Source organism: Castanea sativa, chromosome 12 (assembly GCF_040712315.1).
Source record: "Castanea sativa cultivar Marrone di Chiusa Pesio chromosome 12, ASM4071231v1".
NCBI lineage: Eukaryota > Viridiplantae > Streptophyta > Magnoliopsida > Fagales > Fagaceae > Castanea > Castanea sativa.
The window spans coordinates 48,451,457-48,477,536 of NC_134024.1; the positions used below are offsets into that span (position 1 = coordinate 48,451,457).

At 33.3% G+C, this 26,080-nt stretch overlaps 1 protein-coding gene across 2 annotated transcripts; it reads right to left on the reverse strand.

Moving 5' to 3' along the window:
* Nucleotides 1–1,235: 1,235 nt before the first annotated feature.
* On the reverse strand, nucleotides 1,236–20,164 carry LOC142619060 (disease resistance protein RUN1-like). Of its 2 annotated transcripts, XM_075792138.1 has the most exons (7): nucleotides 19,375–20,158; nucleotides 7,066–8,164; nucleotides 6,592–6,933; nucleotides 6,296–6,517; nucleotides 4,862–5,651; nucleotides 2,800–2,954; nucleotides 1,236–1,526 (listed from the first exon to the last, which is right to left on the reverse strand). In XM_075792138.1, exons 1-5 carry the CDS (start codon nucleotides 19,890–19,892, stop codon nucleotides 5,079–5,081), a joined length of 2,754 nt encoding a protein of 917 aa, XP_075648253.1. In that variant the 5' UTR covers nucleotides 19,893–20,158; the 3' UTR covers nucleotides 1,236–1,526; nucleotides 2,800–2,954; nucleotides 4,862–5,078. The 2 variants fall into 2 exon arrangements, with proteins under 2 accessions (XP_075648253.1, XP_075648254.1); XM_075792139.1 differs by lacking the exons at nucleotides 1,236–1,526; nucleotides 2,800–2,954; nucleotides 4,862–5,651 and adding an exon at nucleotides 5,746–5,883 and having other exon boundaries at nucleotides 19,375–20,164.
* Nucleotides 20,165–26,080: the final 5,916 nt, after the last annotated feature.

Below are 26,080 nucleotides of genomic sequence, written 5' to 3' on the forward strand. Positions count from 1 at the left end.
AGAAAACTTTGCAAATAATTTCATCGCCTGAATCTACCCATTTCTATAAAAACTAATTAGAAGAAGCAAAAGGAAAAATATCTTGAATCTACCTTTGAAATGATTGATGAAGTGAGGAAAAAAATAACACAAACACATGGTTGGCCTGAGAGAAGGCAACCTCTGGTGAAAAACAGCCCTAATTTTCTTCTTTCCTTTTGAATACCAAGAGAGCAACAAGAGTATCTACTTTACCCCACAAAATTAATAATCATGAGTGTGCTATCTGTTGCACATATCTTCTTTGATCCAGACAATGCCACAGTTTCTCCTCACCAATAAACTACAAAGTCCAACAACTTCATCGTATCCAGTATGGGGAAACTAGCAGAAATAAGAATCACAAATTACTGAACTGAAATGAAAGCATATATGCCAATGAATTCAAAAACGAAAAATGAAATATAAAGCTACAGAAAAAAATCTATAAAAGGGAGAAAGATATTGGTGACTTACAAAAAATTCAGCTGTATAGATTCATCAAAGCCACCACTTTCACTAGGATTTCTCTTCCTCTCAATCAATGTTACATTGTCCATGTGTGCTTAAATTCCCAATCCAATTCCCCAAACGTGGAATGAATTTTTCAATTAGATTAGAGGTACCTTCTCCATTAGTTCCATTCTCATCCTTATCATACTCATCATGGCTTTCACTCAGTTTTGGTATCTTTTGCTGAATCTTCCAAATCATTTTCATAAGGAGTGATGCTACAGCTGCTGTTGCTGCTGCACCCACGCATAGTTTGGTTCAGATCTTCAATGTCTTGCTCGTATGCCCAACAGGCCCCGCATTTTGTAACCTCTAATCCTGGACCTTCAGTTTCAAATCCAATCTCAATTTGACCAAATCCATTAGCATCCATGAACAAATGATTCATAGTTCACCCTTTTCCAATGTTAGTAATACTAGTGGCTAGAGGTAGAGGATTCCCTGCCTCATGTATGGTTTTTCACTCCTCTTGCTTATGCAGAATGGACATGAGCATGATCTGAAGGAGAGGCAGTGTCAACAGCAATCAGCAACCCCCCCCCCCCCCCCCCCCCAAAACAAAAAAAAATTGACAGCTTAAGAGCCAATATATTAGCATAACATTGTAAATATTTTCTAATTTACAACATGGATATCAATAATGACAGCAAGCAGAACCATTCGATGTCCTGTAAAATGGAGCACCAAACCAGAAAACACAAAGATGCTTGGGAAATTAATTGTAGTTATAATATATATATGCAACAAAGTTTCTTTGGCTTTTTCATTGATGCAGGAGCATCAAAAGGTCTGGTTTCAATTACAGCAGTAGCAACAATAATCCAGCAGGAAGGTTAGTTCAGCAATACATTCAGTCAGCCAGAAGCCTAGCCTGATGAAACTTGTTATTTGCAGCAGCCAGCTGGTGATCACTTAAGGAGATTAACTGAGTGTCTGAGTCTTTGCCAATTCATGTGGAAGCAGTTGGAAGGAGCTTGGAGGGCTGGAAGTCTCAGCTGTAACAGTCAAGTTAGAGGCAAATTATTTAGGCTTGTAATCAAACAGTAGGCTAAAGGTTGCTAGAGAGCAGCAAACATTGAGAACCTTTTGTAATATGTTAGTTAGGATGTTAAGTGGTTATTTAGTCTAGTTCGATAGTAGCTAAGATCAGATCAGGTTGATTTTTTGGCTGCACTCTGATACAGCCTGTATAAATAGACATTTAACCTTCTGTTGTAATCAGTAAGTTTTGAAGTTAATGAAATATGTAGCCTTGAGTGCTATTTGAGAGAGCTAGGTGTTTTTTGCATAGGTGCTGTCCACCTATAAGCTCCTCTAATCAACTTGCATCCTAATTAATCAACCAAGCCAAAATAGCCACCCTACTTATCATTCATTTACTGAAGTATGTTCAATAAGCCATGAAAGAACCAAAACATCAAGAATTTTAAGAACAGTAGTTTTACTAGCATCAAGGCTAGTATAAAGCTTCTCATTATATATATATTTTTTACCTACTAGAAAAAATCATTGTTTAAGTTTAAGAAAATTAAAGAATAATAAGGGCTCATTTAAATCTTGAGGATATATTTCCAGTGCAGGTTGACATACAGAGAACAAAATAAATCATGCACATGAGACCAATCAATCCAAATTGGGATATTGTCCCATAAAATGTTTGTGGACACTATCACACAGATCGTATACACAAGCAGTATGCTTCTCTCACATAGATCATGTACAAAAACGGTATGCTTCTCTCATTTGTTACTTCCTATGACCATTCAAAATGAAGTGAGGTGCTAGTAATCATGTATTCTAAATTCATTTTCTTTTATGTCCATGCAAATCTAATTCAACTATCTACAAATAACAATGATCTCAAACCTCTTTAAGTTTTCAATGTTTATCCAAAAGAATAGAAAATATATAAATATAGGCAATATTAATCTATCTAGTTTGGTTACCCATTTTGCAATAAAATTTCCCATTCTATTAAACTTCTTATCTTAGATAACCTACATCCATATCCTACCAATGATTAATTGATAAGGCAGAGTGCTGGAGTCTATGATCTAAAATCAAATTGTGATGTCCAAACAGAAGAGCACACATATAAGATCTAATCAAAACAGAAAATAACAGATCATGTAGGACAGTTTTCAACTTTGAAAAATTTGATTGACAAGAAAATTGAACTGAGCAAACGCAAATTTCATTATATATATATATATATATATATATATATATAGGCATTGTGAGAGTAACAAGAGTGCAGATTTTACTCACCAACATAATTGAACAAAAATGATGAGCACACAATTTGTTGCACTCTTCTTGTCTGCCAGTAGTTTGACAATTTTTCCTCCCCAACAAAGTCCAGTAACTTCATCAAAGCTACCAGGTTCACTGGGATTCCTCTTCATCACAAATAGAACTACCTTCTGTGCAAAAATTCCCAATCCAATTTTCAATTAGATTAGGGTGCTCTATCCACTTTTTGAAAAAGCCACAATAACCAGTTTTTTGTTTGTAGCATGTCACAGAGAGCTGTAAAATCTTACCATTCTACTCAAAAAAAAAAAAAAAAAAAAACTGTTTTTAATAAGTCTATTGACAGAAGACTAGGAGGTGGATGACATAACATTAACTTAAGAATAGCTCAAAAGTCACAAAGGAAGCAGTGTAAGTAGAGGAAAAATTATTCTTGTTTTCCCCTTTCCCCTAAGCATGGGATCAACGGATATCTTCAGTCTTTCAAGTTATAATTCTCGATTACAACTTCTAGTTCTACTGGGTCTTATTACACCATTACAGTTTTGCTTATTTCTTTCCCTAATATGAATTATAAAATAATAAATGAGACCCCATTTGTAAGATAAAGAAGCCATGCAGTGCCTTACTGTTTGCTAGAACTCTGCATATCATCATGCTATTATGACTTATGAGACAAAGCCCACACTTCTTTACTACAAAGCTTGGGCAAATGCTGGCAACTGAAAGCTTCAATGCAACTGCATTGATTCAACCAATCTGAAAGTGATGCACACCCTATATATGATATATAGGACACCCACATCCATTCACCTAGATGGAACAACATTACATTAGTTCCCTAGTGACAGACAAGTAAGACGATGAAAAGTTTCTAATTCCAAATTGTCAACAAGAAATACCTTAGGCTCTATATTTCTTAATACAACAAACATGAAAATAAAACAAGGGTTCTTTAAATGGACAGAAATTTTTGGAACCACAATGCAAATGCTCTTAACTCTTAAGCCATATTAGTTACTGATATGGACAAAAAGAATATTTTGAAAACAGAATCAGATTTTATAGACAAAAATTAAACCAAAAATTAAAACAATGCCGCACTTGAATAGAAAAAAAAGTGTAATTTTTAGAAGTTTAGAATAGCTCATATTCTATCCAAATTGTAAATGAGTAGACCCCAAGCCTCCAGCAAAACCCAATCTCACTCTCCCTCCCTCCCTCCCTCCCATCATGATTACCATCCACAAACAAAAAACAACATGTTCACTCCACCATCATGGCCCGCTCTTTAACACCCCAACCCCAACTCCTCCTCTCCCACCACCACCCTCCTCCTCCTCTCCACCTCAACCCCATAATCACCCACTGCTCCCTCCTCCTCTCCACCATTTCACTCTCCCTCACCACCACCACTCCTCCACCACCCTCACTAGCCTCTCCTCCACTTGACACCACCATCACCGACCATATCTTCATGGACTTCAGCCTCTGCCCCACCACTTTCCTCCCCAACACCAACCCAAATCTCTCCCCTGACCCCTCCACTCCTCTCTGCACCAAATCCTTCCTCTTAGGCCGCCTCATTCTTGGCTTCTATGGCCACCTCATCCCTCTCACTGTCTCCAACTTCAAGTCTATGTGTTCCTCCCCTTCCTCTTCCTCATACAAGAACACCCTCATCCACAAAATCTTTCCACTAATATGGCTTAAGAGTTAAGAGCATTCGCATCGTAACATTATTCTTATTCATTAAAAAATCAAAAATCAAAATGAAATAAATGGGGTGAGTTTTCTCTTTATGGCATTTACTACATTTTTCCAATTCCAGTATTGTTGTAAAATCAAATGGAAAGAAGTAAATTTGGGCCATTTTTCACCAAAGAGTTCAGTCTTTTCTCAGGCCAGCCATGTGATTTCTTTTTCCCACAACATAAGTGAACAAAATGCAGATGGTTGAAATCAAAAAATGCAGATGGTTGAACTCAAATGAAAGCATATGGCAATGAATTTAAAAAAGAAATATATAGCTACAAAAAAAAGATCCGTAAAAGGGAGAAAGATATCAGTGACTTACAAAAAATTAAGAGGAAAAAGATTATCAGCTGTACAGATTCATCAAAGCCACAACTTTCACTGGGATTTCTCTTCCTCTCAATCAGAGTTACATTGTCCTTGTGTGCTTAAATTCCCAATCCAATTTCCCAAACGTGGAATGAATCTTTCAATTAGATTAGAGGTACCTTCTCCGCTGGTTCCATTCTCATCCCTATCATACCCATCATGGCTTTCACTCAGTTTTGGTATTTTTTTGCTGAATCTTCCAAATCATCCTCATAAGGAGTGATGCTACAGCTGTTGCTGCTGCTGCACACACGCATAGTTTGGCTCAGATCTTCATTGTCTTGCTCGTATACCCAGCGGGCCCCGCATTTTGTAACCTCTAATCCTGGACCGGAGGTTTCAAATACAATCTCAATTTGACCCAATCCATTAGCATCTACTTGCCTCCGATTTTCTTTCAATTTCTGATCGATTGATTTATAGGGACAGTAACCCAGGTAAAGATGATGCGATTCAATCTTACCAAATTGTTCCGAAAAAGGAAAGTGACCGACTATCAATATGCTTTCATCTCCGTTGGCTTTCAAGTACGACAAAAGCCTATGCGTAAATGTATAACCTCCACCTGAAGGAAATTGGTGAAGTGGATGATGTTGGCGGAGTACAAAAATTGCACACACAGCAACTCCCTTCAATTTATCTGAAGGCACTTGCAAATTCATTGAAGTCCCCACACTTTGATGCCTAAACCATTTCGGAATTTCTCTTCTAGGAATTATACCATGATAAATGGGTTCATCTCCCTGAAACGTAAAAAATTACAAAATCATTAATTTTAGAACCTCACAAGCAAGAGAGAGAGAGAGAGAGAGAAAGAGAGAGAGACCTTAAATTGAATGTGGTGTCTTATCGTTGTTAATAATATGTCACTGTAGTCTTCATTGTTAATCAATTTAATACAATTGAGAAGACAGAGTTCCGGATAAGAACCATCTTCAGGTCTTAATGGTAATATTTCCAGTGAAGTACAACCAGCTGCATCAATAACCTCAATATTTAATGGAAGCTCTGGCAAAGATCTAAGATGTGTGCAACCACTCAGATAAAGAGCCTTCATATTAGATAGTCGAGTGGTACTCTCAGGAAGACAAACAAAATTATTTCCCTTAAGATCTAAATCTATTAAAGAGGACAAACAACCAAGACCATTAGGGATTGCCCCAAGATTGCAATAACTTAGATTCAATTTGGTCAAAGACCATAAATTAGAAAGAGAACGCCCTAATATGCCCGTGGGGTCTACTCTTCTTTTTCGCATTAAAGGAATACTGATGAGTTTATTTGATGATATAGATGATAAGCCTTCACATCCACAAAGAGATAGTACTTTGAGATTTTTTAAAAAACCCAACGAAGAAGGTAATTCTGTTATAGCAGTTTCACTCACATTTAGCTCCTTAAGACCTTTGATATTCCCCAAATTCTTTGGAAGGCTTTTAAGGCACTTGCAACCATTCAGATCCAATCGTATAAGCCATTTGAGATTTCCAAGAGATGTATGAATCTTAGATAGTCTTATACAACGTTGAAGAATCAACTGCTTCAAATTTGGGACTCTACTGAAGTCCAAGGTCTTGATCAAGTTTTGAGAGTCACTGAGATCTATAAGCTTTAACTCATCAAAAAAAGTCAAGCCTTAATGAAAAGGAATATAATACACATTTGCATAAGTAATAATCTTACCATATTTCCTTTCCATAGTTGTTTGATGCCACTACAATGCATTCTCAACTCAACAAGTTTGTTTAGTTTGAAATTGGTTGGTATGCATTTTAAATGATATCCGTGCCATTCAATAACACGTAACTCATTAGAAAGATAACTGAGCCCTTCTGGAAGTTGCACCTTCCCCTTATTAAAGTCTTTTGGAAGTTGCATAGTACCATTTATGAAGTCTTCTGAAGGTTTCTCATTACCAATTTTAAGCAATCTCAAATTTTTCATCTTGGAGAAGGCTTCAGCACTCAAGTGTTCCACTTTTTGAATAGGTAGGTTTAGCATTATACCTTCAACTACCTCTGTTCCCTAATAAGCAAAAATAATGAATTTGGAATTATTGGTAAAAATTCTTAGAAAATTTTATAGTAACACACACACACACACACACACACACACACACATATATCTTTAAGTTCAGGTTTTTACTAGTCAACTTACAGTATTATTCTTCAATACATGAATGATATCCTTATAAATCCACAATCTACTACGTCCACCAAGCTCTTTAGGGGATTCACGACGAACGATTTCTTGACCCATATCTTGCAGTAAATCATGCATCCATAGGATTCCTTGGTCATCAATGGTTATGAGAGATTTGTCCTTAAGAACACCAATATTGTAGTCTGGATAATAACCAAAACTTTCCAGTATATCACTTATGCAATCCTTTTTATCTCCTTTGAAAAAACATGCAATATCTAGAAACAATCCTTTTTGCGAATCTGTAAGCCCTTTAAAACTTATTTGAAGTATATCCAAGATGTTTCTATCAGGTTCTTCTTTTAGTTTATCTAGGGCACTTTTCCATTCATTCATTCTTTTAGCAAACAACGAAGAACCTAAAACTTTAAGAGCTAAAGGAAGGCCTTTAGCATAGTTCACAAAGTCCTTAGACAATTCCACATAATTATCTTCAGGATGGGGTTTCTTAAGAGCGCTCCAACTAAAAAGCTCCAAAGCTTCATCATCATTCAACCCCGTAATGTTATATACATCATCCACTCCATTTCTTTTCAAGAATTGACTATCTCTACTTGTTAGAATAATTCTACTCCCTAGACCGAACCAATCATGTCTCCCTGCTAATGCTTTTAGTTGTTCATCTCCATCCACATCATCAAGAACAATTAAAACATTTTTATTACATAGTGTATTCCTTATAACATTGATTCCCTCACAAACATTCCATATATTTATTTCGCTTTCCATGAGGATCTTAGAAAGAAGTTGTTTTTGTAAAGGAACTAGACCGTGATTTTTAGTTTCATCTCTAACATTGGCAATAAAGCTACTAGCTTCAAAGTTACCAGAAATTCTTCTATAAATTTCCTGCGCAAGAGTTGTTTTGCCCATTCCGCCCATCCCACATATCCCAACAAGGCGAACATCACCCAATTTTTCACTTAAGTATGAATCTAATATTTCCTCCACACAAGAGTCCATTCCAACAAGGTCCTCAGAGGCACATGGGAGTTTGTGATACAACTCACTCAATATCCTTGCAATGATTTCTTGGATAACTATTGATTCATGCCTGCAAAGAAAATAGCAAAACAATAATTTTGATGACATAAAGCTAGCCACATGTAGAGACAAAACATTCATCATAAACATAATCTTAGAAATTCATTACTATGTATTATAGGGGGAAATTTAGAGCTATCAAGGGCCAAATTTGTTGCAAAGTTGTAAAGTATATACTTTGCATGACTAGAATCTAGTCCTACTAGGATTAGAATAGGATTAGTCAAGGTTATTCTACAAATAGTTAAATACTCTCTTATCAAGTGGCCTAGTAAAAAAAGTAAGTCATAATAAATAAATTCTTAAAAAGAAAAAAAAAAGAGTTGACCATAAATAGCATTATTTCAAAGAAATTCATATCAATCCTTTAAATCCCATCCAACAAGATTAGCAACTTTTATTAGAGTCGCTTTCCACATTTGAACATTTTCTATGTTATCCTTGAAACTCTCTTCATGTTTAGCAAAGGCTTCTCCAAAAGCCCCCCTAAGATTTCACACATCACTAGGATCTACATAGTGAAAAACAGGTTGAACTACCAATCCTGTCTTTTCCATGCAATCAACAATCTTTGTTAGTTAAATCAAGCACCACTTTGAAGAGGCACAGTCTCTTGATAGAAAAACGAAAGCAAACCTCGATTCTTCTATTGCTTTCAAGAGCTTTGAGGCAATAGATGTTTTCTGCTTGAGTTTTTCATTGTCCGTAAAAGTGGAAATGCTTTTTTGTTTCAAACCAGTATATGGATGGTTTGTAAATTTTTTGCGGGTGTCTTCACCTCTGAAACTAAAAAATACATCGTATTTCCATCTGTTGAAAAAGAAGAAGAAGAGATGCAATCTAATTTTATAAATGCCCTTCTAATTGCCCTATAATTTAATTTTAGGCATCCTTAGATTATAAATGCAATCTAATTTTATACCAATCATCCTTACAATTATGCTCTACTTTTGCATCAATTATTTTTATATTTAAATATGTGAAAATATAGATAGATTGCATTCAAATTTATTTAATGTTTTAGTGTGTGAAGTCCGTTACTTTTTAGGTAGATACATATATACACACGAGAGAGAGAGAGAGAGAGAGAGAGAGATGCCCCGCTCTATTTTGGACCTTAACCTAAACTATATATTTTTTAGAATACTAAGTATTTTAACACACATACACACAAGGAGGGGAAAGAAGATCTTAAAGAAACTGACAGTGGTGTATATTTAAAAGGGCATAACTCTTGGATACAATTAACCTAAACTAGGTGACACTAATGTAAGAGTAAGTGAAAATAAATGGTTAGTTTAATTAGGATACATGATTAATGGTTATTATATATATATATACACACACACACTTTTTAAGGCAAAGTAACTAGTTAATCATAAGTTTTTTTTAAATTTTTTTTTTAATATGTATTTTGCTCAAAAAAATCATAAGTTAGAGTAACTTAAAAGCTAAGTCCATAAATAAAATGTTAGGTCTTTAATTGAATTTCATGTGGGTAATTTAGTAATTTCACTTGGACACCTCTCTAACCAATCAAATGAAGACATATTTAACACCAACATATCATGCATGGTGATACATTAAAGTCAGCCACATGGCCGGCCATGCAAAGGCCTAAGAGCATTCTAATTTCTACAAATGAGCAACAAAAATAGATGGAAGAAACACACTCTCCAAGCTCTCTCTGTCCTCACCTCACGGTTCCAGCAGCTCTAAAGGTAGCAAATATCCATTATTTCTTCTTAAAGTTCTCCTCAAAGACTCAAACTAGAGTAATTCTTCTACATTTCTCTCAAAGAACCGAGCATAGGGTAAGGGGAAAAATCCAAGTTTTTCACTCAATAATCCATGTAAACTTAGTATAATGGTTAGCTTCATGTGTGGGAAATCTCTTTTAGAAGCTAATTTTCAGTTGGATATTGTTGCAAATTAAAGTAGTTACGAGAACGTACATGTGGGTAGAAAGTTTTAAGGACCTAGCTTTGCATGTGTATAAGATTGAAGGAAACAAGAGTTTAAATGGTGGGTTTTTGCTAAATTCAACTTATATAATGCATTCTTAAAGATTTGTTACTAATTTGGGAATTGTTTGAAGGTGGATTGGGTTCTTACTGAAAAATATTGCATGTGATTAAACAATTAAGAAAAATTAGGGGGGGGGGGGGAGTGGTTTGGCATTTAGCATCAATATTTTAACAATTTTTGTTAGTTGCCAAGTTTTTGAAACTATTTGTAATGAGTCTTTGGTGGCAAAAATCGAGCTTTTAAAACTTAAGTTCTAGTGCTGGCATACAACTAACGTGAAACAATTTTTTCATGTGGATCTCAAGTTCCAATGCTAGCAAACTAGTCTAAGAGACTTGAGTTCTATAGAAGGAGATCTAAATAAGGAGGAGGAGGAGGAGGAGGAGAAAGAAGAAGAAGACGACCCAAAGAAAGAGGAGAAAACCTAAAGAAGAAGTAAACCGAAGAAGAAGGAAAGAAGAAGATGGCCTGAAGAAGAATAAGAAGTAGAAGAAAACATATATGGAGAACAATAGCAACTCAAGTCTTAGAGACTTAAGTTTCATGTGGATTTTTTCTTCCACATCAGATTACCACCACATGCAACTCAAACTTTAGAGAGTTGAGTTTCATATTGAACTTGAGTTTTAGAGCCTCAAGATGCTAGTTTATTAAATAGTTTCGTAAACTTGACAACTAACTAAATGTTCCGAAAATAATGCTAAATGCCAAAGAAATCCAAATTATAGTTAGTAATTAATGCAGCGTTGATGATTAAATTTTAATTCTATGCCATAATGATTAAAATGCTTAATTGGCTACCTATTAATATATTTTAACATGTCTAGTACATGTATAAAAATTCCCACATTAAAATAAGACCATTTGCAATATGATATTGTGTATAAATATGTTAAAACTATCACTGTGACAGATTTTGTGTTTACAGTAACATGAAAAAGTTGGATTAAATCCAATTTTGTGAATTTTGATGCTAGGGGTAGTTCCTATTGAAAGCTAATATACACATGGTTGTAATGGAATTAGTCTCATAGCAATTGGATGAGTATAAAAATAACAGTGCAATTTCTAAGTTGACTGCAACTCTGTTAGGGCATATTCAAGTATGTTGGCTTGTATGATTTTTGGTAAATCATGGCTATATGCCTTTGCTCTGAAAATTTTATGAGATGTACTAGAATTCTATAGGAGTCACTCTGTAAATGTCATGAAAACTAGATGTGATTTGATAGCCCATTGAAATCTTGTAATTGAAGTATATGCTGCTGGAATAGGTAGTCAACAGGAAATGTACACCTAACTTTGAGGATTTATTCCTAAAGTTATGGTTTGGGGTAATTATAGGGACTCCTAGGAAATTATTTAGGATAAAGAATGAGAAGGAATGGAATTCTATGGGAGTTGAAGCTAAGTTGTGAAATGAATAACCTTTATAGGCCAGAATGGATACTAAGTAATGGAATATCCATCCTTTGATCTAGGGACAGGCTAGGACCGGTAGGTGACTCTGCTATAAGCTTTGAGACTTCAAAGTATCTACTCCAAGGTAAGTGAATGTGCCATGGGGGTTTGGTAGCCCATGTTTTCCTATGTTTAATTACTGATTGTCCCAAAAGCTTAACCTATTAGGAAATTGTGAATTTAATCATTTAACCATAAATCTAACACTCCCCCTCACTTGTGGGCCTAAACTTCCCCTTAATAAGTGGGGGCCCAACAAGTGGGAATTTAATATTTTAAATGGGAGGTAGAGTAAAGCCAGGGATCGAACTCAGGATCTCCTGCTCTAATACCATGTTAAATTACCGATTGTCCCAAAAGCTTAAGCTATTAAGAAATGATGAATTTAATCACTTAACCATAAGTCTAACATCCTAAGGGTATTTATTATGTAATAAATGCTTTTGTTTAAACAAGTTTTGTAATTGTGTTTACTAATGAGAAATATGCATGCTTTAGTAAAGTTATTCAAAGGTTGTATGTTAATACACGAAAATAGAAACAAATGTGTTTAATAACAAAGCTTTTCGTGTTTATGCTTATGTTTCAATGAAATTATACCTATTTTATGAAAAACTGCACAAACTGTTATATGGTGAGTCATGAAAGGTAAATCATGTGTATATGAAAGATGTTCTAAACCTTCTTTTGAGAGTAAAGAATTTTCAAGAAATGAGAATTATGGAAAGCATGGAAACTAAAGAGTTCTAAGAAGAGAATGTTTTAGAAAGCAAATGAATTTCAAATAGAAATATGGATCCAATCATTGTAACATTGTACTCGGCATATAGGTCAAGGGGTACTTGATATAGAAAAAAAATTTTATCTAGATGTTTGTACTTGGGGAGTATATGACATAGAGATGTAAGAGAATTGTACCCTCGATGTTTGTACTTGGGAAGTACTTGGCACAGAGTTAGATGAACCATACCTAGAATGTAACGCTACAAAAAAAAAATATATATATAATTTTATTTTACTTTGAAGCAATTTTTTGGATGAAAATAATATCTAAATTGGAGTTTATTTTTAATCAGTGTGGTAAACTATTTTATGGAGGAGTTTTGAATATTTGTGCATGTGATGGTATTTAGTTAATTTTAGAATGGGCCAATTTAAATATGGGGAAACTTTAAGCATAAAATTGTGAACTTGAGCCCAAATAATTTGGAACAAGTGGTCCACAATGCTCTCATCAACACCCCCCCTCCCTTATCACCATACGTATACACCGCTTCTCCCTCTAGCTCTCTATTTTCCTATCTCACTCACCCACCGAAGCCTACACACACTCCCTCTATTTATCTCACTCCCTCACCGGTAAACCAGCCATCCACCACCATTTCCAGCGGGTTTCACCGGAGAATCCCATTAGAAACCACATATCAATATGCTCCATTGTCTCAAACTTTAAAGGTAAAACTCTTAACTGTTTTGGTAGCTTTTCAAGTTGTTGTAAGATTTCTTTCTAATCTAAGCTACATGAGTGATATACATGTGATTGAGGACATGGGTTTCTGATTTGGTGGACTTATTTGTTAATTGGTTTAGGGTTTTTACAAATGGTGATCATTTGGGGTTTCTCCATGGTAAAAAATTTGGGTTCCCGTAGCAATCGTATGGGTTGATTTTGTGGAAGTTTGGGGTTGATTCTTTTGGAAGTGTGTTTCTTTGCATTTTAAATGGCTTTGGCAAATGTGGGTGTGAGTGAAGTGATAACTATGAATTTATGAAAGTGAAGTGTAAGCATGTGCTTTTTGCATACCAAGTGTTTGATAAGTTGTTTATATGAGATTTTGGGTTTGATTCCTTGTTTTTAATATGCTTTAAATCTTGTGGTTTTAATGTGAGTAAATTTTCAAATAATTTGGGCTAGTCTTAAAACTATAGCAATTTTCTAAAGGTGTCAGGGACTGACTTGAGTCAGCTGCAATACATGATTTTTAATAAATTATAGAAAAATCGTTTTGGGCTGAATTTTCTGTGGTACATTGTATACATATAGGGGAATGTTCCCTTAAAGTTTCGATTTAATTGGATAACTTTTCATTGACCAAACAATTTTTACAAAATGGCTGCCCTGCTATGTACTAAATCTGAAAGTGAGACTAAAACATTGAGAAATTGTGGAATTAATCCCAAATTTCGGTTGATCTTATCTTGGCTTAAATATATTATTTAGTACCCAAAGAGATTCATGAGTATGCTATATTATCTTACGATGCACATTATTGCGGTAGTGAATTTAAAATGTTTTGGTTGTATCAGCACTATGAGTTTCTTGGATGCTTATTTGGTTCCTGTTTGGGAAGGGTACTTGTCTTAGGACGGGCAAGCTAGACTTTAGGGCCTTTGGTTTGATTTTAGGGAATCGTTTTGATTTATGGAGATAAGTGTGATGGTACTTTGTGAAAGGCCTTGTTATTGATAGGTTTGATCATTGAGTTTCTAGGTTCTGATATTCTTGGCGATGGACCTAGTGACTAGATTAGTTGATTTTGTGATGCTCGGTTGAGGCAAAATTGGTTGGCCTTCCAAGGTAAATGGCGTCTTAATGAGATTTTTGAAAATTAAGCACATTGCATTAAAACGTTGTTTTGGGTTAAACACATTTAGGGAAATTTTTTATGGAAAACCTTATCATATTTGATATTGCATACGGGGAAATGTATGATTTGTTAGCATGGAAAAGGTAGGTATCTTTGATATAATTCTTGGAAATGGATTTTATGTATTTATTGCATTATTTGCAAATTCCAAAGATGTTTTATCTTGTGATATTTGCGAAATTGATAGAAAATGTTATTGACAAGAAATGATTTTGGAAAATTTGAGAACCTTGTGAATATATTGGGTATTTCAAAGGTTTTTGTGAAACTACTTGAAATTGAACCATGTTTTGATTTTATGTAAACTGTGAGCTCTTCATGTTTTACCCTTGGGCTGTGACATATGATTACCCGGTGATTACCCAGTTAGATGTCGTAGTCTTTGTGACATTGGTATCTTGGCACCCCGTCTTTGTGGCGGATTAATGTCTTCGTGGCATAACTGATGTATTTGTGGCATAACTAATGTCTTCGTGGCATACCTAACATACATCTTTATGGCGGCTTGTCATGTGACCTTGGGTTGGATTTTCAGGCTTTAAAAGGGTGTTTTGATAGCTCACAGTAAATAGTACGTAGTTTCATGTTGAAATATTTTGAGAAAGCTTGGTGCTACATTCTTTTAATCATTCTTGTTATTTTATTAAGAAAAATGGATTTGCATGATCTAAATGGAAATTCCCAAATTATAACATGTTTTGTAAAATGTTCATTATCATGAAACTTGCATTTTTCCCACCCCCATTAATTATGCTACTTACTGAGCTGTAACTCATTCCACTCTCCAATAGTTTTACAGATAAATTAGCTACACTTCGGAAATGGAGCTTGTCTTATTGGTGGTGATTGAAGTTTTATGCTGAATTGGGAGACTTGGGAGACTGACATTATTATTGGTTGGTGATTCGATCTAGTAGTTAATTCTATTAGAGGTTGGGCTCTCTTGAGGTTTGTTAGCCCAAGAATTTTGTTGGGGTTGCATATTTTTGAGAATATTGGAGTTCTTTGTTAAAGCGTTTGGTGTTTGGAATATTCATGTAAATTTTGGAGGCACATGATTTGTAGTTCGTACTGTTTGTATATGTATTATATAGCTTTGACTTATATTGTGGAGAGATCAATATGTTTATTTATTTTATCATATGGAAGAAAAAAAAATCCCCTACAGTTTCTCTTGAAGGTTTGGTTTCGCATGCTTTGAACCCTTTTGGGTTTGGGGTGTGACATAAATGTATATATCTAGGGAGTACTTGGCGTAGAGTCAAATGGCTAGCCGTAAGGGTCAAGTAGTTTAGTTTACGAAATAATTTAGATGATTATGATTCAATACTTTTTATGATCAAGTAGTTTTACAGTATGTTTGACACTATGACAGTTTGACTCTAGATTCATGAGTTTCACATTTTATGTTCAGTTATGAGATTTGCACAGGCATTTTTAGTGCATGAGAGTTATGATTCTCATGAATGGTTTATGAAACCCAAGTTATATGTTTGAAGATAATGCTTTCCAAGACCTTTGATTTCATGTTATGTTTCTTAAAGGAGACTTTTAACATGCTATAAAGCTTATGATTCGTGTTTCCATAATGAAGTTGATCAAATGTTATAATTCAAGAAAGTTTATTTCATGTTTTATGCAAATTCAATAAACCATTTTAGCATGAGCTCGGTTTGTAAGCAAGTCATATCCATGTGAAAATTATTTTGTTTATAATGCATTCCATGCATGTTATTAAATGCTCACGCCACACATCCCTTACCGAGCAAGTGGAATGCTCACCCCTTTAGCATTTTTAGTTAGCAAGTACCCTTTTGCAGCTCAGAGTAGAGGCTTAGTTTTGAGATGGTACACAAGTAAAGTTAGCTATGTGGTAGAACAAGTTTAGTTTTGTAATGTAATTCTGTTGGGCAGTTTATTGTGAGGTTGTACCAGACATTTCGGGTTCTATGATACTTATGTGGTATTAGTCTTTCACTGTTATGCATTTTGGAGTTAATGTAAACTACGGAGATGCAACAGTATGTATGTGATATTATCACTTCCTATAGTTGGACTTCGTTGTTCATGTTGTGAGATTAGCAAATATAGCAATGTGTTAAAAGAAAAAGAAAAAATTCATTGTCAAGTTAGTTGGTTCGTATTAATATCAGGCTCAGGGTTGGTATTAGCATGCCGGTCTGATTAAATACATGGTTTGGATTTGGGTTGTGACAATATATGTATCTAATTTTGAATATTCTTAATTGTATGCATGAGTTTTAAGCTAGTATAGTATAAATAAAGGAGACAAAACATTCAAAACACAATCTTAGCTTCATGCAATAAAAAAAATGGAATTCGAAAAGCTGAGGCTGTGTTTGGTAAAAATTTTTGTTTTTTGTTTTCAAAAACTTGTATTTGGGAATAGAAAGAAAAAAAAAAAACAATTTTCCTGTATTTTCAAAATTAAAAACATATTTGGTTATTTGAAATGAAAAAATCTTGCGCGAGAGAAGAGACAGATAAAAATATTGAAATTTGTTGTTACTAGGATTCGAACATTAGTGCTAACTCATTAAATGAGGCGAATTCATTAAATTAGGCTCGCATTTTCATTAGGTTTTCAAAAATAGAAATTGAAGACAACTATTTGCGTGTTTTCAATTTTTTTTACAAATTGAGTTTTAAGAACAATTTGTGTTTTCTATTTATTTTGGGTTGTCAAACAAGTTTTCCAGTTTAAAAAATAGAAAACTATTTGCGGAAACAAAAAATAAGGGGAAAAAAAAACAGTTACCAAGCATGCCTTTATATAGTAGCATTGTAATTAAGGGTTAATTTATATAGCAGATCATTTAATCTAAGTGAGAACCAAATGTTTCTTTATAGACACAATTTAATAAGTTTTGAGTGTTCTTAATTTTATGAAATCATTTTATTTTCACATTTCTTGGATTTCTATGTCATACTCCTTTTTTAATTTTCTTAAATCTTCACAGTAAGAAAAAAGTTTATAAAAATAGATCAATTGATATACTTGCAGCCCTTGATGTCTTTAATGGAAATGTCATCTCTCCCCAACAATTAAATTATTAAAAAAAAAATTTAACTAGTCCTCAATGAGAGTCATAGTCATGGTTGTGGACGATTTCAAATCATATCAAGTCATTTAAACCGAAAGTCACATTTTCAAAATGTTTCTCATTTCTTTATTCCAAAATGTAATTTGACAATTGCTCAGATTTTTACATTTTTTATTTTTATAATTACTTATTAAATTCTTCGTTTTAACATTACCTCAATATGTTTTTCATTTTTTATCTTCACCATTGATTTAACTCCTATCTTATTTAACTGTTAGTTCTTCATGTTTATTTGTAATTTTTTGTCTACAATATCTAAGGTTTTTTTTTTTTTTTGGGAAAAAGCATTCCCCTTTTTGTCTACAAGATCTATGCTTTTTTGGGAAAAAAGCATTCCCCCTTATGTTTGGGTTATTCACAATTTTCCCATTTATCTCTAAAACCAATCAATTTTCTTCTCTATATTCAGGAAATGAACAAATACTTTCAATCATTACTTTCTTAATTAAATTCAACAGAGTTTTTTCAAGAAGTTATTAGTTGTACATCACAAAGAAGAAAAAAAAGTTGAGGAAAAAGTTGAGAATTGTAGAGTTATTTTCTTGGATTGTATTTTTAATCATCGTGACACCGTTAAATTTAACTAAAAAAAGTAGAGGATATGGATATTTGATTATTTTCCAAACATTAAAGAATAAATTGGTTGGTTTCAAAGATAAGAGGGGAATTGTAAATTACCCAAACCTAAATAGTGGAAAATACTTGTTTCCCAATTTTTTTAATGATAATTCAGTAATTGATTTATAAGGAAGATGGACCCAATTGAGGAAAAAAAAAATAATAATGAAGGAAAGAAAGATACATGTATTATACCTGTTAAGGTCTCTAGTTGTTGGCCAATTTCATGATAAATATTTTTGTATTTTGTTGATCTTAATTATCATGTGTTCATGTATTTCGTGGGGTTTCATCTGTACTGGGTTGGTGCGGTGAAGTTGTCAAAGTGCTAAAATGAAAGTAAGTTGCTGAGGTATTTCGCTCCTACGAACTTCATGGCAAGAAGCAAACTTAGGGACAAAAGTTGAATTTGAAAAACAATTAACTAGTGTGTTTGTCCCACTCTTGTACAACACTTGGGAAGATTGAACTTTAAAGAATCTGAAATAGTTCTATAATTTTTTCTTTGCAATTTCAGCCTCTTAGCCTACCTATATATGATCCCATTTACCCCGATATTATGACTTGAATTTCTATTTGAAGAGCTAGAGAGAACCCATAAACCCCAGAGCTTAAACCTTCATCATTCTCTCTACCTTCAATTGGCTAATCACTTAAACTATTGGGTTTTAAATTGTACAATAATTAGCTTAAAACTGACATTAGCTATAAAAATTGGGTCTAAAATAAATTACCGATTTCTCAATACTAAATATATGTAAATGATCGCTCTCAAGGAAAAGAGGAAGTTGGTCACTATTGATAATACAAAAAGAAACGGTTGGTAAAAATAATATGGGCATGAACGTATGAGAAATCTACCACGAAAAGAAGTATATATAGGATTAGAACCTACTTATAACAAACTTAGGAAATAACTGCTACTTAAGTAGATTTCTAAACACATTTGTCTTGTTATGAGTCTTGTTACGCTTTTGAGATAAATAAGTATTAGACATATTCAACTAAAAGGAGGCAAGCATTTGAATTGAGGCTTAATTGCTAAGTTTGTGTCCTTATTTGTATATATTGAGTAAATACCAAATATACATATACTACCATGCTTCAAACTAGCCAAAGGTTCTTCAACCAGAGTCCAATTTGAGATTATAATGTCCTAATTAAGTTCATAATATAAACACGGAAGATAAACTGAAATTTTCCCTGATTTGATTGGGCTAGAAAAAGTAAATAAAATTTGTCACGTTAATCCAGGGGAAAGTTGGCAAAGTTTTAGTGTAGAAAATTACGATTTTGATATTAGTATGAACAAAATTACTCTTAAAAAAGACAAATGTTACCTGTCATGCATATGCCATCCAGCTATATCACCCACATCTTTCAAAGCAGCTTTCCATGCTTGCACATCCTCTGTGTTAACTTTATCTTCCTCATGTTTAGCAAAGGCTTCAGCAAAAATGCCTCTCTGATTCTTTACGTCAGAGGGATCCACATGATAAAAGACAGGCAAAATTGTCAACCCAGTCTTTTTCTTGCATTCAACAATTTTTGCCAGTTCAATCAAGCACCACTTTGAAAAAGCATAGTTTGTTGAGAGAACGATGATAGCATACTTGGACTCTTCTATTGCTTTCAAGAGCTCTGGAGAAATATACTTTCCTCGCTCAAGTTTTTCATCATCCCTAAAGGTGATAATACTCTTTTGTTTCAAAGCAGTATAGAGATGATCTGTGAAATTCATGCGGGTGTCAACACCGCAAAAACTAAGGAACACATGGTATTTCGATCGGGGGCAAGAAGAAGAAGAAGATAATGAAAAAGTTGAAGAGGGGGAGGAGGAAGTTGCTTGAGTGGCCATGGAAACAATTGGTAACTTACTAGCTTGTTAAGCGATATGTAGCAGAGTGTTGTAGACTTAGAGAATGGGAGAAACAATAAGAGACCAAGTTTCTCTAGCAAGGCTTTGGTTGGTGATATATGCAATCGCTTCCCTACTTTGCATGTCCTAAAAAAGTAGTCAAAACGAGTGAATTTCCAGGAGACCAACTATGAACTTTTTTTTTGGTTGAAGACCAGCTATGAAATTTCCCACTTGCTTTTGTTTTGTCTATCAAGTCGGCCATTTTCACACCATAAAGTCTGGCTTTTTCGTTTTGTTTTGACCGTGCTGGACAAGTTAAGTTAGTGACATTTCACATTTATCATTGTTTTTTGGACTTTCAAACCCAACTAAATTTGCTGTTTTTTTCACCTGGGCTCCACGACCTTTTGTTTCTTCTTTATTTTAATTTTACTATCAAACCAGCAACTTTTGTAGCTATTTTCATGTGGGTCCATTTGTGCAGACTTCCATGTGCTTGCACAGAATAATACCTGGAAGCTATTCAAAATAAAAGAAAAAGAAAACACTTAAACATATTGAGGAGGAAGACAAGGGCCAATATCACAATTTATCAAAATGGTCTACCGTGAGTTGTGGAAGAAAGGGCGATAAGTTGACATAAAAAATGGTGAATAAGTTTTTACCTTATCAACAACTTAAACATATTGTAAAATTAAATTTTACTTATATTTATTTGAATGGATTATTTGTCAATGTCAGTCCCTCTCTAGGTTATTTTTGCTAAATAATACTCTGTAAAAAATAATAATAATAAAGGACAAAGTTTATTTGTAGCCAATGGCTACAACTCCTACTGAATAAATTAACATGTTTATATATTTTGAAAATCTATCTGCTGGAGTGCTTGTTCTTTATGTTTTTAATATACAAATTAAATTTCATGTTAATCAAACGTTATTTATTAGTTGATCTATAAATTTATTTTTAATGCATAATTTTAGATTATAAAAACTTAAAATTTAAATATTTAATTGATGATATAAATATTTATTTTTAACCTTTTGAAAATTTTACAAATATAAAGAACATAAAAAGAAAATGTTATCTAATGGCACATTAATCAAAATTCATATCTAATAAAAAAATAATTAGTAGAGTTAGAGTACTTGGCAAACTTTGTCCTAAAATAAAAGGAAATTGTTAGCAAGACAAAACTATAAAGATGAAATGATATATGTACTTCTCTATCAAATAAGACATCTTTGGAGTCATTGAGTACACAACAACGGTAGAGCATTCAAGTTCATGTGTTTCAGACATTATCCGATCTACTAAATCTGTAAACGGACCAAGCAATACCATGGCGTTAAGTGGAAGACCAATTTGTGTACAGATACACAACATAGAATACATACAACAAAGGGTGAAGTTTCGCAATAGTCAATCTTCCAAACGACACTTTAAACACTGTACTTAGTTTAAAATCTCTTTATTAAATTAACACATAGGAAAGTATGTGGTTGTTTACTTGTATTAAGAGTGAGCAGATGAGTCAGCAGTTCATTTTCAAGGACCCATCAATTAATTTTTTTTATTAGAGTCGTTGGCCAGGGCATCCCACTATAAGCTATCATGTCACAATTTAATATTTATAATTGAGCAGATGGGTCAATAGTCGTGTTTCTTCTTTATTTAATATTTATTGCCAAACCAACTTTTTTTTTTTTTTTTTGGTTTCTTTGTTTTTTTTCAGTTTTCACGTGGACGTGGGCTCCATCTGTGCAAATCTCCATGTGCATAGAGAAATACTTGGAAGCTATCCAAATTCCAAAACAAAAAAATACAAAAGGAAATCAGAAAATGCTAAGGAAAACACAAGGTAAAGCCCCTTGCACACGTCACAATTTATTAAAATTAAACAATAATGTCACTTTCTATGACCTACCAATTAATTAATTAATTTTAGTCGGTGGGCACAGTGGGCATCCCACATAAATGGTTGCATAAAAATTAAAAAGTCTTTCTTCTTTGTTTTATTATCAGACTAATTTTTGCTTTTTATTTTTATTTTTTATTAGAGTCGGTGGGCAGGGCATTCTACTATAAGTTGTCGCATAAACTCTTCCTTCTTTGGGTCCGTTTGGATAGAACTTATTTTGCTGAAACTGAAAACTGAAAATACTGTAGCAAAATAATTTTTAAATGTGTGAATAGTACCGTGTGACTCATTTTTAATGAAAAAGTTGCTGAAAAGTAAAATTTGTGAGACTCATGAACAGTGCATTGTGCACTGTTCATGGCTGAAAAGTCCAACCTTGCGGCTGGGTAAAAAAAAAAAAAAACAAAACGCAGACGCAGCATAAGCTGGATCCAAACCAGCACTTTATTTAGTATTTATTGCAAACCAGCTTTTTTTTTTTTTTTTTTTTCCAGCTTTCACGTGGACGTGGGCTACTAAACTGAAAAAAAAAAAAAAACGGAAAATGCTAGGAACACACCTGGAAGGTGTGGGCTACTTGTAGACGGAATCTAAAACAAAATGTGCTCACTCACAGTATCATAATTTATTAAAATTGGACAATATTGTCACTTTGTAATTTGGGATACTTAATTGAATTATAATATCTTTATTTATTAAAACATATTAAAAATAATACAAATTTTATTTAAAAAAATTATTAAAAAATATGATAATAAATATGGTTGAACTACTCCAATAAGATAATAAATAAGTATTTAAAATAAAAATTTTAGATTAATTTGTTAGATTATCCTTTTTTTCCTGTTTTCTTTGACTGCCAAACCCAACTTTAGCTACTTTTTCTCCGCGTGGAGCCCACACAGACCTCCATATGCATAGAAAAATAGCTAGAATCCCCTTAAAAAAAGGAGGGGGGTGGGGGGGGGGGGGACTGTCATTTTGTATGAGGAACCACGTCATCTCTCTTTTTTTTTTGGCAAATTACAACTTACTCGTATGTGATTTGGTTGAAATTTAAATTATTTATTTGTAGTTTAAGATTTGACACTTCATCTACTTGAGGTTTGACTAAAATTTAAATTTTGGCCAAACCACATATGAGTAACTTGTAGTTTGAAATTTAACACTTTGCCCATCTAATGTTTGACTGAAATTTAAATTGTCTACCTATGGTTTGAAATCCCATGATAAAAATGTTCCATTGGATCCTTTTTTATCCTGTTTTTTTATGTTTTTTTTTTTTTTGTGTGGAAGAAATAAACATAAAAGTAGAGCAAAATTACATATTTAGCTATTTTTTTAACAGAGGTGTGTTATGAAATTTTAACTGAGCTAACCTCATGTGGGTAAAGTGTCATTTTTCAAACCACAAGCAGACAATTTAAATTTTGGCCAAACCATAGGTAGGTAATTTGTAATTTGCCCTTCATTTTTAATAGAGTTTGGAAACTCTAATGCTGTTCTGAGTTGGTTTATAAGAACTTAGTTTCTTTAATATATGCGTTTGTTTACCGGAAAAATAAAAAATTGCACACTTAATTTCAAGATTTATTAAAATAATTTGTGTGAGTTGTAGAAGGAAAAAAAATATAATAAGTTCATATAAAAAGTTGTGAATAGAAAGTCTCCACCCTACCATTTATAGTCAACCAATTAAACATGTTATTATATTGAGAATACAATTGAATGTATTCTTAGATTTATATGAATGAATTACTTGTGAATTGTGATCCCTCCATCTCATCTTGTCCATTCAAAATACAAGATGATATAAAATAAAAATAAAATGGATTACATGTGAATTTTGGTCATCCACATTCAGTGGCGACTCCAGGAATTTTATTCAGGGTATTCCTATTCCACTTTGAAAAAATTTTGGGTCATTTCGGTCTATTTCAGGTGTTTCGGGACATTTCGGTAAATACTGGCCGCAATTCAAAATTTGGCAAGCATGAAGTTTGTACTTAAAAAAAAAATTCTTAAAACCAAAACAAATTTGCATTCTGCACATCGAAAAACCTCAAAAGAAAAAAAATTAAAAAAAAATAAAAACAAAAGAAATTAATGAACAAAGGTACCGGTACAATAAACTATAAATTTATTTGAAATATTAATAAAATTATTAATTATTGTTGTTTAGTTGTTTCATAAATTTGTTTGTCTTTTATAAACTATAATTTGTTGTATTGTTGTTTCATTAATTATTAAATTATAAAATTATTAATTTTTGTTTAGCGTAACATAATTTAATTTGTTTGTCTTTTATAATGTATTAGTTAATTAAATTATTAATTATTTGTGTTTAGTTGCTTCATTCATTTTTTTTACTAACTATTAGGAGTCTAGCACACACTTCATTGTGCGTAAGCACACGCCTCATGTGTGCACACACCCCTGCCTCTGCATGCCTTTTAGTTCAAAATTTTTTTGGCATAAAAATTTTGAGGGTGTTCCTATTTTTTTTTTAAGGGTAAACAAATAAAAAAAATTAAATTATTATATATAAAAAAATTAAAAAAAATTCAAGCCAGGGTGTTAGGAACACCCTGGCTTCTGAGTGGCGTCGCCACTGTCCACATTGTAGCTATAATTTCTTCAATACAAGATTTTACAGTTGAACTCTTCACAATCAAGTTTGCCCCCTTTCTCGGTGTAAAATTACACGACCATTTCTAAAGACAATGGTGATAACAACTAGGAGTAGATGCAGTTATGCTATAGCGCCAGATTTTACAGTTGAAGTCTTCACAATCAAGTCTGCCCCCTCTCTCTATGTAAAATTACACATGACCATTTCTAAGGACAATGGTGATAACAATTAGGAGTAGATGCAATTATGCTATAGTGCCAATATGTGAGGTGGTTTTAATTTGATAAGTACTATGTAGAAAAGACAAAATATTGAATTATATTAAGAAGAATTTAATTATATTCATTTAAGTAGTTTTCCTATATATTTCCAATAATTGTACCCTTAATTTAAGGAAAATTTCATGAGAACAGAAGTGTCAGATATATATGTTGTTATATCCTAGGCCCTCCCATGCCCAGGTCCTATACTTAAAAGATTTTCCTTGTTACTTGTTGATATTGTATCACAGTGGTATCCAATATCCATGACACTAGTAGGAATGCATAGGTTGACTCAGTAAAGTTAGTGTCTTTTTGTTGTGGTCAGAGACTCAGGGGTTATAAAAAATTATTTGATGCTTCTGAAAAATGATGATATGGAGCTCATTTCTCACACATTCATAGTAGATCTCGCCATGAATTTAATTAAGATGATTTATCATGAACACGAAAGAAGGGAGTACCACATCACATGTGCTTTGAAAGCAGCTAATAATTGCTCCGGCTATGGCTATGGCCATAGAAACAGCGGTGGCAATGGATTGCCATTCATTTTAGAACAAATAAGCAATTATGTTTTGCTTCTATTGAAATTTTTTGATAGGCGCCTCTACTAAAATTTAAAACTTTAGATTTTCTACATCTAAATAACTTCTTAAAATCATCAAAAAACAGAACGTTTTATCTCTTTGTTTTGCCCTTTTAGTCGGGGAGGAAATTAGTTTTTGAAATGCTAACAAAGCATTACTCCTATATAACAGATACAGCTACTACCAATATTTGCATTAACAAATTATGGCAGGAGGAATATGCAGGTCTACCATCACCTTAACAGAGAATTCGATTTTCAATGCTAGCACATTAAATAAGACACCTTTGGAGGAACTAAGTCCACAGCAACTGTAGAACCTATAAGTTCTTGTGATTCAGACATTATCCGGTCTACTTAATCTGTAAACAGACCAGGCAATACACAATATAGAATACAACATAGGATGAAGTTCTACAGTTGTCAATCTTCCAAACAATACCTTAAACACTGTACTTAGTTTAAAATTTCTTTATTAAATTAACACTACGTGTTCTACAAATTCACTTGAATAAAACTAGAATAGAATTCTCCCGAGTAAAACTAAAATACAAAAACTTCATAAAACTCTAGCTGCACTTCCTGCATTTTTATATATTTCAACTCCAATTCCAATGTGTTGTTTTGCCACTGGATCCTAAAATGCAAGCAACTTTAAAATTCAACATTTCAATGTAAAAAAAGTTAGAAGGCAGTTCAATGCAGAGAAATACACAAGCAAGAAACTCAAGAAGTTAACTAATTATATTGCAAATAACAGCTTCTCGTTATAATTTAGTGTAA